We start from the raw sequence: 14,482 nt of genomic DNA, 5'->3' as shown, positions 1-14,482 counted from the left end.
GACGTAGCGTGTTGGCAAACACGTAAACCTCGGGAGAAAAATTATCGTGTCAACCTTGTTCTTCCCATTGGTTTGCATCCTTGTTACACAAGCTTGTAATTACTTTCATATACATTGTGCTTGTGTAGTTGATCTTGTAACTAGTTAGCTTGTGTAGCTTACTAGTTACCTTCTTGCTTGTGTAGCATAGAAGTAGCTCCCTTGCGTAGCTAATTAGGTTTGTGTAATTTTGTTAGTCACTTTGCTTAGTTTGTGTAGCTAAGTATTTGCGCTCTCTAATTTAACATTGGTTGCCTTGTTATTGAGCATTGCTAGTGAGCTTAGTTGGCTTTGTGTTTTTGCTTACTAGCATATGTAGGAGCTCCCTTGTTGCTTAAAGTACTAGTGGCATATGTTTGTGTGACCTTGCTCCTAGAATTGGTTAGGTGAGCTTTAGCTAGCCCGACACCTTTGTTGCTTGATTAGTATCTTTAGAAGGTGCTAGAGAACATAGATAGAGGGGTGTAGTTTTGGCTAGACTGATAGTTTTAATTCTACACTTGTTTCGGCTAGCCGACGCGATTAATTTTAGAAAAGACTATTCACCCCCCTCTAGTCCGCCATCTCGACCCTACAGACTTCCAGTGTCAGGGATAGTTGACAACAATCACTAGAGGGAGCTGGTGGCTCAGTTTACTGGCTTTCTTCCACCGGACGACGATGCTTCCAAGAAAAATAAGTGAGTAATTCAAGCCTATTTAATATTTGCATTGCTTTCCTGCAGCCATGGGGTCTCATTTTCTTTGGTCAATTTCAGGAAAAGTTTTGGGGTTTCGTCGTCTTAGATCACGGAGCGCTTTGATTACTTGGACCCATAGGTTGAGGAGGCTCTGATCGACAGGTTCGCTCGTGTGTGGCTCTGGCACTTTCTTGGTGCTTTTCTCTTCCCAGACGCATCGGGCAACACGATCAGCTGGATGTTCCTTGACAAACTACGACAGCCGTGGGAGAACATAGCGGCGTACAGCTGGGGCAGTGTAGTCCTGGCATAGATGTATCGACAGCTATGCGTTGCCTGTCGTCGCACCTCAGGATATGCGAACCTTGGGGGTTGCTTGTACCTACTTCAGGTGTGATGTTGGGAACGATGGCCCGTTGGGAGGCCCCTTAATAATGGTTTATCGGTAAGTACTTCGGTTCATTATATTCTTGGAGGCAGTTACATATGAATTCATTATTAATGGCTAATTCATTATCATGTTCAATGCAGCGATGGAACGGGCAGGATACACTCCCTATAGCTCTGTATATCTGGATGGAATCAACGTTAGTTAGAGGGAATGTGTGGCGCAAGTACAGGGAGTACATGGACTGTCTCGACGTCCTAACACAGCACTAGGTTACGCTCTCTTTACTATCATACATGTGTCTTCTTCGATGTACACTATATCACAACCTAACTCAATTACGAAATTTCAGGTGCATTGATGTCTTTGGGATTCTTCGGAGCTCTAGGACTATCTCAGTCCTGTCACTAGGGACGAGTCAGACGAGTATCGCTGCGACGTCCCTCTTATTTTCTTCCATGTGGTCGAGATTCACTTGCCCTATCCGGATCTGTAGACAGTTTGAGAGAATGACAGGCTGCCCACCACTGCTTTACTACACCAACCAAGAATTGCACGGGTGCGTTATCGATTAATAATAATGCTACAATCCAGAGGTGTGTGGTACAACTAACATTGTTTTGTTGCAGGTATGACCTCAAGAAGAGGTACAAGACCAAGGATTGGCGCGTGACACACAGCTCGCACATCCATTTATGGCAGAACAGGGTACGACATCCGGTCTATGCAGGTCCTTCCACACGACTAGCACACCTTCGACGAGTATCTACGGTGGCTTCACAGGTCTACGAGGACACATATTAAGCCCCCAGTACACTGACGTGGCGATTGACGAGGACTCGGAGGAAGATGTCATCGAAGATGTGTACAACGTTACCACTAGGGAGGACACACAGCTAGAGAGAGCCTCGCTTCAAAGATACGTGGTAATATACTTGAATGGTATAATTTGTTATCCTTTTGGTATTAAGTATGTGTACTAAAACTATCCAACCACATTTCTGTACCCAGGCGATATAATTGTCAAGGCTGTCCAACGAAGCAGCGTTCCGACTTCACGAGTCTAGAGGTCAGGGGCCAGGTGTTCTCGCGGCTTTTGTGGAGGTAACATAAACTTGTCCGTTCTGAAAATATTTCTTTAGTGTATATGCGTTTGGGTAATGCACTAACTTTAAAGTCTATTTATGCAGAAGATAAAGAAGAGTTGCAGGAAGCTAGCTCAGAAGTTGAGCTGCATGGACACTCCTTATGAGGAACCGCCACTCCCGCCGCGGTTGGGTGGCACGTCTTCAGCCTCTTTGAGGACACCAGCCGGCTCTTCTCAGCCGATGAACAGGTGCCACTTCCGCGATGCGTATACCACCACATCATAGCGCTGGGAAGGACCCTGCAACCGATGACGACGATGACGATGACCCCCAGGGCTTCCGCAGACAGCACGACCAGTGGGACGATTGACCGCAGGACGAGATCGGCATATCTCAGCTAGGTGGTGCCCCGCTTGGTACCTAAGGAGCCTCACAGGTACTATCAAAGATAGTTTATTTAAATACATAGGCTCCATGAACTAACGATCATAAAGAATTATAAGTAATCGTGCGTATCATATACTTGCAGGGTACGAGCCGTACGCACCGTCGACGCGACCATACCGACGTTGGCTACACTCCTAATTGTTGCCAACAAATCCGAAGAGACAGAGGCGTCCGATGGATCATTACACTCCTGGGTCTTAGTTTGTTAGGTCAAACAAATATTGGCGTCCGAAACTTGCGGGGTTATTTGGTTATGTTATGTCAAACTTATGTCAAAATAATAAAAATGTTATGTGCCAGCTTGTCAACTTGCGCACGAACTTCATTTATCTATTTCATATTCGTTTCTTTGCGTCGCGGCAGCACTGCCGGCGAGATTAAGTACCAACTAGTTCGGGAACCGACAGTCCCGGCGTATCTCGACGCCGGTGGCAATTTTTCATAATCGATTAGTTAAATTGGTGGTTAACCGTATTATGAAAGACGGAAAACAAATCATTGGCTTATCAAATTCTCTATTCGGCCGTGAAAAAAATTCAATGAAAGACAGAAACAAATCTACTATTGATTTTATGTCAAGCAGTACTTAGAATAACTCCCACTATCGGCGCGACGCGTTCGGATTAAACCGTTCAGGTACCGCCGGCTGGGCGGCGGGCGCGGTGGCCAGACGGGCTTGCTGCTCGGGCAGGCGGGACTGGGCGCGATATTTATTCGGCTCTGCCGCGCCACATATCAGGACGCGGCACTGCCGCGCCATGCATGGTGGCGCGGCAAGAGCTGCCACGTCAACGGTCCCCGAAACCGGTCGTCGCCACGTCAGACCTCTGCCGCGCCACCATACATGGCGCGGCACAGGCATTTGGTCGCACCAGTACAATAGGCGCGGCAAAAAATGTTAGTGTTAAATTTAAAATTAGTTATAAAAAGTGTTAAAATTAAAAAAAAATTCACCACTGCCCGCTGCTGTCGCTGGGAAGTGCCGGGTTATTTGTGAGTATGAAAGCCATACCTTCCCCAACAGTCCCATTCTGTGGCTGGATGTTGAGCACGAACTCGGTGAAGAACGACGCCGGCGTTGCCATCTCGCTGTTCCAGAGGTTGAGGGTCTCCCTCGCGTAGCAGACCCTTCCTGATCGGCCGCTGATGTTTCCGCTGCTCGGCGTGATCTGCAGGGATCCATTTGCCATTCCTGAGCCTGGGCTGAAGCTGAAATCAGCCTGGTTGGCTGTGTCGAAGGTTGGGTAGCTGAATTCGAAGCAACTGCAGGTGAGGCTTCCTAGGAAGATAAGAGCTGCAGAAACTCGCAGAACAAAGCTCTTGAAGCTGGTACTGGATGCCATGGCGGTTAGTGATTCTTGTGATCTCTCCTTTTTTGAGGGAACAGCAGGGGAGGCCCCTACTTAAATTTTTCATTATATATTCCTGTACAAATTACTAGGCTTTCAAAGCCCAAATTGAAAAAGCAGATTGCAGTTAAGGGATACTCTCTAACCACAAAAGTAGGGGGGTTCTAACACTGTGCTTGGCTTTGATGCAAACCAAACCAAGCTCTCTTGAAGTCTTATTTCCATCTGAGAATAGAGTGATCAAGATGAGGTGGAGGAATATGTTCTTTTCTAGAAGAGGAGGATTTATTCATAGGGACATGCCTGAACGCACAATAATTGGAGGAAACATGAAGAAATCATAGCCAATGCTAATGCCAATAATCAGGAAGCATACGTGCATTGAAAGAAAAAAAAACGCTATTCATCAGCATTGTGAAGTAGTCATATTATGGGTTTGTGTGGCAGAACTTCACAAACACTGAGACTTTGACTAGGCAAACTTCTCACAAAGAATTGGCTAGTGCTAGAGATAAACTAAAGTACTATCCTATATTAGTGCGAAGTTTATTAAGCATCTAGAATCATAGCAGAGACATGCAAAGGTTTGACAACGATAAACGTGGATTATAAGGATACCACCACCACCGCAAGATAAAGCGAAAGCCAAGTCAAAAGCTTCCTTGTTGACCTAGGATTCAAATTTGTTGGCATCGGCTCTTTTTCGTGCTCCAAAGTCCAGCCAGTTGATTTTATGGTGTCAACAGAATTTGGTGACTAAATTGAAGAAATATTTAGAAATCACAAAACACATTTTGGCCGCAGTAGTAAGCACCTCCAATTCAGTATCTGTCAAATGAAAATCAACAGCCTACTAAAATTGTTCAATCACTGGTAGAAAAAAGTAACACAAGACAAGGCCATATATCCATCTATTTTGCTTCGTAGCATTCGAAAAGGCCATCAAAGCATGAAAGACTCCACTGGCAGTAGTTCTTCAGCTTACTGAAGGGATTATAGCTGATTTGTCCTCGGTGGAGTAGCTTTAACTTGTAACTACCATTCTGAGTGAACTATTGGTGGCGATCTGGGCATGAGATGCCCAATAGAAATGTGGCCATGCATGCATTATTAAGCAGCAGTTTCCTTCTTGCATCGAACTTTTTTCTTCTGGAGAAAGACATCGGTCAGGACAGTCTTGGACTTCAAGGAAGCAAGGAGTATCTCCAACGCCTGCATTTGGATACATAAATCACAATAAACACAAAAGGTTTGAAAGTACCAGAACAACTTTCTTTTCTACAAGGTGAATAATAAAAAAATACGCAACCTCTTCCTTGCCAATCTTCACGATCTTTTCTCGCAGCGTGCTCAGATCCTTCACACCACTCTGCGCAAGCACGGCAATGCTAGACACGCTGGATGCCGGAGATATTGATAGATCATCCATGACAGTGTACGTGGCAGTCCCAGACACCAACCCATCTGCTTTGATATGTTTCATTTCTACACCCATTGGCTTGAAGCAACTATGGCATATGGTGTCTTTGATAGCAGAAAAATAGCCACATGCAACAAGTGTTCCATAGCTGCCTGGTTTTCCATGACATGTGAAAAAGCTATCACTGACATTTAGCGGTACATCCAGCAACGGCTGCAAAGGATGCAGCACACTGGGAGCAACAGCTGGGCTGACATAGAGTTTCTTGCTCCTGGTTGACGAGATCACATACTTGAGCCCCGTTCGCTTCGTTGAAAAAACAAGTCGAAACACTGTTCCGGCTGATTTGTTGTGAGAGAAAAACACTGTCCTAGCTGAAAAAACAAGCTGAAAAGTACGGATTATAAGACAAGCGAACAGGGCCCAAGGCTGTCAAGAACATTCCCAATGCTGCCAACCATTCGCTCCTTGGTAAGCAAGTTGATGACGGTGCTCACAGGGAGGCACAAGAGGGCGGAGAGGAACTCAACAACATCATTGCCAGCCTCAGCAAAGCAGACTTCTGAGCCCTGATATCAATCAAGAGCTTCAACGACAATTCATTAGTAGCCATGATATCCTGCCCTTATCATAAGTCTTCCAATCTCTTGGAGGCTTATTGGTGTCTGCTCCTGCCACCACGAAAAGGAAGTTATAAAGGCATTCATAATTAACTAGTGTTAGAGTTCAGATTTGCTAGAAAGGTGGAAAGAAAATGTGTGTTTCAATTTTGCAACAGAACAATTGATTTTAATGGAGGTGATCAGCAGAAGGAGAAACATTAATATTCTGTCAAACTTCTATAAAGTATAAACCAGGAGAAACTGATCGCACAAAAAGAACATCGTCTTTGGTTACTAGCTGAGTACCAATTGATCTACATTTCCATGATGGCCAATAGCCCAGTAATAAAACAGCATCACGTCCTTAAAAAAAAAACAGAGCATCATCATGTTCAAATTTGTCAAACTGGTATAGGTATACAGCTTCAGTCTTTGAGTAATCTTCTTCCCTGAATAATGCTGTATTCAGAGAAGGCAGAAAATGGACATAAAAACAAGGTACGAAAAATTGTCCTAGCACTTGGGAGAGACAGAAATTAATGGGACAACCAAATTTAAACCACAACTAGAAAAATAGTGGACGTCACATTCGTTTCCTATATTGTGACAGACAACCTAGGATCAGATTCCCTCAATGCTTGTTCATGTCCATCGCAGAATACAGCCCTGGCCCAAATCCAAACCCAACTCTTGCCCAACCACCAAAACCCTAGTAATCCCCCGGCAGCGCGTGCAGAGTGGGATAATCACCATCCAAACATAGGGACGTAAATCAGCAACAACAACATCTGCGCAATCGCACGGCAAGTTGGGAATGGTCGAAATCAGGTAGGGAGGTACACAGTACACTCATCATCTGGAGTAAATAACAACAATAAAAGGAACAGAAAAAAAAATCAAAAGTAAGGAGTAGGCGAAGGAGGATTAGCGTGGTGAAGAACGAAGGGGAGGCGCTCACGGTGCTGCTGATGCCCGCCGCTGGCGCTGCCGGCGACGAGGTCGATGGGTTTTGGGTTCTACTACTATTTTGCGCCTGCTGTTTCGTGTGCGGAACTGCGGATGGCCGGAGCCTCGGGCACTTGGGTAGTTGGGTGGGCCAAGCCGTAAGCTTGGTAATATCCAACTCGGCCCACGCAAGTTTAGCCCAGTAGTGTGGGGAGACGTGTGGAGGATCGAGGAATGGGGACGGAAGCGAGACGGCCATCGCGTGGCGATCGAAGCGTTTGGCGCTGCTCGCATTGCTGCCGGCTGCCGCACCCCGATATCGTGTGGCGCGCGCGGTTGCTGAGATGGCACCGGGACCTACGCCTACCGCCGTTCTCACCATGAAGCTCCTGGTGGACATCAAGGCGCAGCGGGTCGTGTTCGCCGAGGCGGGCAAGGAGGTCGTCGATTTCTTGTTCTCCCTGCTCGCCCTCCCCCTCTCCGCGGTGACAAAGCTCCTGGCCACGAGCGGCACCAGGGCCCAACCGCTCGACCATCAACGGTTCACCGCTGCGGCCGAGAAGCTCCCAACGACGACGACGACGTGCGCCATGGTCGGCTCGGTCGGCAACCTCTACCACAGCTTGGAGAGCCTGGACGCCGGCGGCCACGTCTGCTGCCGCGACGCCGCCAAAGACGCGCTGCTCAAGCCCGCCACAATCCTCCAGCTGACGCCCGCGGCGTCGGCTCCGGCGGAGGCGCCGCCAAACACGGACGGCGGCCAGCTGTTCAGGTGCAAGGGCTGCAGCTGCTCCCCGAGGTGCTATGACTACGCCACCAGGGTCAGCGGCACGCCGTGCCCCGTGTGCAAGCGCAAGATGACCACGGAGGTGCAGTTCGTGGAGCCCGATGGCGGCGCGGCGGCGAACGCGGGAAGCGGAAGCAGCGGCGGGTACGTGCGAGATACAGTGACGTACACCGTGTTGGACGACCTCTCCGTGGCGCCCATCTCCACCATCACCGCTGTCACCGCCCTCGTCTCCCTCGGCGTCACCGACATCAGCGGGCTGCAGGCCAAGGACGTGGAGATCGGTTACAAAGAGGTTATTTCTCATACTGTATCTCAGATCGAATTCAGGCACATTTGATTTCACCGAGATTGATTAGTGTGTTCTTTACATTCTGACGGTTTCATGACGATGATGATCCATATGCCTAGGGTTTGGTGCTGCTGAAGGCGTCGCTGCAGTCCCAGATGGTGCTCACCGATGTCTTCCTAGGCTCCAATTCAAAACAGAGTGCTGCTTAAGCTGGTGTGCTGAGTCATTTAATTTCTGCATTTTGTTTATTTTATGGTGCTTCATGGAAATTAATCATGGATTGTATATCACCCTGTTAAGCTTTGTATCTGTGTTCGAAAAAGCATGTGATTTGTGGTGGGTTTCATGATGATCCATATATGCCTAGCAGGGTTTGGCGTTGCCGAAGGCGTCGCTGCAGTCTGAGACGGTGCTCACTGATGTCTTCCTAGGCTCGAATTCAAAATAGAGTGCTGCATAAGCTGGTGTGCTGTGTCATTTTCTGCATTTTGTTCATTTTATGGTGAGAGTCTCATGTTCTTCATGGAAAATGATCATGGCTTTTATGTTGTGTACCACCCTGTTAAGCTTTGTATATCTGTGTTGGAAAACCCATGTGATTTGTGATGGATTATGCCTTGAAAGCAATCACTGAGTGTTTGTAATTTGAAGACGCATGTGGTTTGTGGTTGGTTGTGCCGTGAAGCATCACTAAGTATTTGTAATTTGAAGACGCGTGTGGTTGATTGTACATTGAAGCAATCACTACGTTTGGAATTTGGAATTTTGGAGGCCTCTAATAACTGAATCGGACATATTGTATGCCCATTTTTTTTAGGAAGAGGGCATTAAATAGCATGAATAAAATAGCATGCCAAACAGTAATTAATTTAAGGGGATGAAGTAAACTAATTAACTATCTAACAAAACACTATTGATATACTTACACCAGTGGCGAAGCCAGGCACGAAAGTCACTAGGGTTAGCTCGCCTCCATTGATCATCATACAAAATGTACTAGCAAAGATAGCATTTGCCAAAATTTGTAGGTGTAGGACTGACCCCGACAAGTACACGTTGCTTCGCCCCTGTTATACACTAAACTTTGCAAACAAGGTGAAAATTAAATTACAAACATTGGAAAAAATATGAGAGCCATCACATATGCTTTTGGTAACAAGAAGCAACACTGAAAATGCCCATTGATGTATCCGTGCCCTGGATAATACATTTAACTGTGGTAGATCTAGGTTTTTTTTTCTATAAGGGTGCTCGTTGATGTAGGATTTTATGTAAGGGGTACCAAAATTCAAACATTATGAAATAAATCCATAACAAAAAATAAAGCTTCACACGATGTTTCACCATTGCTTGAAAGCGTTTGATGATATCATAAGCACCATGAAAAGCTAGAGAAAAATGTGCAGTGCAACCAAAGAGATCTTTTGTGCTTTCTTAACATACAATCCTTGATAGTAAATTTAATATTTTTCTGAACTATTTGTGATTGATTTTCCTCTCCCAAATCTGGACTTATTTAGCAAGATTAACACACAAATTTACTATTTGCTTGCCGGTTGCTAATGATTCAGTGTTGAGGTTGCCGCACCGTCGGTTGGTATAGGCGCGTAGTGTGTCTATGATTGCCACTTTTGGCATTCTAGCCATGTCTAGTAGATCGAGCTCCAGCTCTAGTTAAAACAACATTCAACTATAACTTTTCTAATGAGACAACTTTTTTCTGACTCTAGCTTCACTAGTTAGAAAAACCTTTGGTAAATTAACTTCTCTTGTTTGTTTTTTAGACGAACTTCTCTTGTTTGTTGAAAAGAGTAAAATATGCATAACACCCCCCTTTTTTTGTTATTTTTTCTTTTCTCTCCTTATCTTCTCACATGCCGAAGTCACTACGCATATCCTCTGCTCTTTCTTCTTTCTCTCCAACGCCTTCACGGGCATCGGCTTGCCCCTCCTCTCCCCTCCCTGGCCCATGCGGTGCCATGCTGCTGTCTCCTTGGGGTGCACCACTATCTCGGTTCCCCGGCTCATGCCGTGCTACCATCTCGTCTTCCATCGTCTCCTTGGCTTGCCCCTCCCCTTCCCTAGCCCACGGTGTCGTGGCCTCATAGGCGATTTCTGGTCCCAAGGGGTCGAGAAGAAACCGGATGAAGATATTATTTTAGATACTCCTCTTCATCCTCGTTCCTCTTAGCGTGATTTGCAAAGCTTCCTCAGCGGAGCGGCATTTGTGCGTTTGGTTGGCGTTCGTGCAGAGCACTATTGAATACGCCCTAAATTGTCAAGACTATTGTACTTCCCCTAACAAGAGAGGTGGGTTCCAACTTCATACTAGTGCATGAGCCGAGAAACTTGCGAATTGCAATGCTCCATTCAAATTTGTTAGGTGGTTCATTTTCACGTCTGTTACAGATTGTGCTTGGTTCCTACATGTACAAATATAGGGTGTGTTTGATTTGCGGCCTCCCAGGCATTCAATCTTAGCCCACGCGATCGAAATCGGATGTCTAGAAGCGCTGCCTAGACCAGAATGAGGAGAGAACCAAACAGTCAGAGGAGTAATTGTTTAAGACAACTCATAAATATTTATTTTCGTAGGGTATCTAATTTAGTGTTATAAATATTGTCTTTTTTATAAACTAGATAAATGCCCGTGCGCTGCACGGGGGCTAATTTTTTTGTGTGAACCTTAGTAATTGGACGTGAACTTGTGAGCTACGAGGACTTTGTGTTGGACGCAGACACATAGATTTTGTCTTCGTATTGGAATCGGGTAGGATGCGAACTCGTGAGCTTTGAAGACTTCGTATCGGACGCGGATACGTATATTTGGTCTTCGTATCAGAATCGGGTAGAACACGAACGCGTGTCGAGTGAAGGATGAATAGTGATCTTGACATGATCCCTTGAAATCAATTAAATCCATTTTATAGTGCAACACCTGTGTTCACCACATATATCTAAGGTGAATTCGAGGGAATTATTATTTGCATATTGCGAACACAAGGTTGACAAGTACCCTTGTGTGTTCGTTTTGTGATGAGTGATTGTCAATGTGATCCACGAAGTAGGTTGAGTGGTGACTAACCCTACCATGGCGAAAGCTATGTGTGCGACATGTCTTTTGGCTTGTGTTGTGCAGGTGTGGAGCTCGGATGCGGTGGTCGACGGCGAGGTGAAGGTCAAGGAGGACGTGCCGTGCCGACAGACCGGGAGCGGTGAAGGACGGACGTGAGGCTTGGACCGAGGGACCCAGAGGCCGGGTGACTAGCCGTGGTGGCTGACACTTGGGACATCGACAAGTGCAAGAAGACATGGAGTGATGGTGTTGACCGGGTCAAGACGGCGGACGCGTGGGTCGAGCGAGGCTCAGGAGGACTTGGTGGGCCGGCCGATCGAGGACGGCGGTGACACGCGTCAGTTGGCGGGGGACGCGTATGGAGTACGCTACTCGCGGACAGTTTGATGGTTTGGACCTCAAAACCATCGGATGGACAGTTTATGGGTTTGGGCCTCAAAACTCGGGCAAAGGTTCTGAGGAGGGACGGATAGCACGTGGCGGCATCGGGGAGTTCGCGTCGAGGCGAAGCTACCGATGAGAAGGCGCAGTGGCCGTCGGATCAAGATTACACCGGATTGGACAACAACACCCTTGGGCTTAGCGGTTCAACTCATTTGTATCTAGGGGCAAAACTGGGAATGTGTAATAGCCCTGTTAAATAGGATGAGGGAGCCCCCATCTCCCTCACGTCCTCCAGTTTTCATTTTCTCCTTTGGGGTTTCTTCCTCTAGTTTGCTTCCATGTATGAGAGAGGTCCACAACTCAAATTGTGACTTGGTTTTGAAGGAATCGGTGGCCGTAACCACCGTATGCCCTCCAGGATTCATGATTTAGTTGTGTTCTTGATGTGATTTTGGTGTTCTTCACGAGCTCCTTTTGTCCCCTCTTGTTTCCCCTCTCGTTTCTTCATTTTGGGATGGTTTTGGTTCGTTCTTGTTGCCTTGGATCGATCAATGACATGAGTAGAAGCTTTCCACCGAAGGAAATCCACTAATTCCTCACGAGATCGCAGATCCGAGCAATTTAAGTTCTTGACCTATTTTTTGGGGGATTCTTCAATTCCTTCGATTCACGGAGTTAGAGTTTGTTTCGGGCCATGATCCTTTAGAGGTTTCCTTTCTACTCGCTTGTGAACCCTTGTGCAAAGTTTCAAGTCATTTGGAGTTGATTTGATCAAGTTATGGCTTGATTTGATTTTTCCCGAGAAACTGCTCGTTCATACCGGACATGTCCGATATGATCTAGGACGTGTCCGATATTTCTCACTTTGGAGTTTTGAGCTGAAATTTGGTGGAGACCTTCCCTTGGTGTCTAAAGAGCTATGGTTAAAATTTCATGATTTTTGGACACCATTTGACGGGGTTTTGGATTTTTCTCTTTTGGTCAGCTTGCTTCTGAAAATACCGGACGTGTCCGAGATCATACCGGACGTGTTCGAAAATACCGGACGTGTCCGATATAATACCGGACGTGTCCGATATTTGCAGGAGCAGTGCTGTTTTCTTTTGGGAGTTTGCTCATTTGGGCTTCGATCTGTGTTCCGTTTGCTCTGTGGTGACCCGCTGTGTTCTGAGGGAGCATCCACCCTTCTCTAGGGTCGTGGTCATCAAATCTTTCGTGTATGCTTTTTGGGGATTGATGTTGGGACAGTGGTCGAAGATTTCGAAAGAAATTTAAGGCTCCCATTCACCCCCCTCTGGTCGCCGTTTCCGGTCCTTCAATTGGTATCGAAGCCGGTTAAGGATCATTCCACCTTAATCGATCCGTGATCCACGAAGGTGACATGGAGCGTGGTTCCGGCAAACCACCACACTTTGATGGGTCCAACTATCCTTATTGGAAGATCCGCATGTCTACGCATCTCCAAGGGATTGATTGGCTCGTCTGGGAAATTTGCGAGGATGCTACGTACGTTGTGCTCCCTGTTGCGGCCCGTACCACCCAGGATCACAAGGATCGGCACAATGCAAATAGCAAAGCTCACAGTGTGCTTTTCTCGAGTCTTTCGCTTTCTGAGTTCGAGCGTGTCGCCGATTGTACTACAGCTCAAGAGATCTAGGTGAGGCTTCAGAGCTATCATGAGGGACCGCACAGGTCAAGACCAGACTCTACGAGACGTACAAGCGCGAGTACAAGAACTTCTCTCAGCTTGATGGCGAGTCCATCGATGCCATGTTTTCCCGCTTTCAGACTATCGTCAACAAAATGAAAGCGAACAAGGCCAACTTACCTTATAGTGATCATGAGAGGGCGCTCAAGCTTCTCTATGCCCTTGATCGAAAGGTATGGGATGTGAAGGTGTCGGCAATCATCGAGTCGGCCAACTATGACACCCTCACTGTCGACGAGCTTTTCAGCAAGCTCAAGTCCACAGAGATCGACTACCAAACCCAAGCCAAGCTCAAGAATCCTTCTGCACCAACCATGGCTTTGGTCTCAGGTAGTGGTTCAAGTTCATTGACTAACCCTTCACAAGCTTCTTTCTCTTTGTCGTGCTTGATGTCAGTCACAGAGGAGCAGCTGGAGTCTCTTGGGGATGATGAGTTGGCACTCATCATCAGTCGGTTCTCTCAGTTTCACAACAATCGTTTGAACCACCAACGCAGTGGTGGCCCGAAGGAGGGATGCTATGGATGTGGAGATCCGGACCACTTTGTCGCGCACTGCCCCAAGAAGAAGCCCTTCACCAACAAGTACGACTCCGACAAGCGCAAGGATAAGCGCGACTACACCTCCGGCAAGCACAAGGCCAAGGGAGGCTTCGACAAGGAGGCGATCAAGAAGGCGTACCACAGGAAGGCCAAAGCTCAAGAACACGCCTTCCTTGCCTCCCTCAGCGACCTCAACGACGACTCCGACGATGATCACTCTTCTTCTCCCTCGACCGACGATGAGTCCGAGAAGAAGCATGAGGACAAGCTCAACGGTCTCTGCTTTGTTGCCGGTGCAAACCGTGGTGGGTTTTGCACTATGGCGGTTGATGGTGGAGCAAAGCTCAAAAAGGACGTCGACGTCGACGATGACGAAAATGAGGTATCGCCCACACTTGACTCACTTATGCTTGAGCTTGATACTATGAATGATACATTGATGAGTCAAGATAAGTTGCTTAAGCATGCTGCCCATGAGAGAAAAGAGTTTAAGGACCAGCTAGAGGTTGCTTTGAAGGAGTTAGAGCTTGCCAAGAGTGGTGTAGTGGTGTCAGAGGAGGAGGAGTGCGATGAGTGCGCTATACACATGTCTAACCTCTCTGACTTGCAATCCAAGTATGCTGTTTTGCTTGATGAATGTGATGAGCTGAAGTCTCGTTCTGGGTTGCTCGGTGCATGCAAGTCCTGCTCAGGCTTGCAATTTGAGTTGGCAGAGAAGGTTGCCAAACTTGCTGAGT

The 14,482-nt window shown here is 47.0% G+C and overlaps 2 protein-coding genes and 1 pseudogene across 2 annotated transcripts; 1 reads left to right on the top strand and 2 right to left on the bottom strand.

Annotated features, from left to right (window-relative positions):
- Positions 1-3,591: 3,591 nt before the first annotated feature.
- LOC136454292 (probable L-type lectin-domain containing receptor kinase S.5) lies at positions 3,592-3,984 on the bottom strand. The gene has a single exon (XM_066454759.1). It carries the CDS (start codon positions 3,982-3,984, stop codon positions 3,592-3,594), a length of 393 nt encoding a protein of 130 aa, XP_066310856.1.
- Positions 3,985-4,805: 821 nt separating this feature from the next.
- Positions 4,806-7,071, bottom strand: LOC136451598 (uncharacterized; annotated as a pseudogene).
- A 255-nt stretch (positions 7,072-7,326) lies between these two features.
- On the top strand, positions 7,327-8,330 carry LOC136451597 (uncharacterized). The gene is made up of 2 exons (XM_066452292.1): positions 7,327-8,039; positions 8,186-8,330. Exons 1-2 carry the CDS (start codon positions 7,338-7,340, stop codon positions 8,243-8,245), a joined length of 762 nt encoding a protein of 253 aa, XP_066308389.1. The 5' UTR covers positions 7,327-7,337; the 3' UTR covers positions 8,246-8,330.
- Positions 8,331-14,482: the final 6,152 nt, after the last annotated feature.

This window comes from Miscanthus floridulus, chromosome 5 (assembly GCF_019320115.1).
Source record: "Miscanthus floridulus cultivar M001 chromosome 5, ASM1932011v1, whole genome shotgun sequence".
Classification (NCBI taxonomy): Eukaryota; Viridiplantae; Streptophyta; class Magnoliopsida; order Poales; family Poaceae; genus Miscanthus; species Miscanthus floridulus.
The sequence above is the reverse complement of the archived record's forward strand: the minus strand, read 5'-3'. Positions and strand labels throughout refer to the sequence as shown.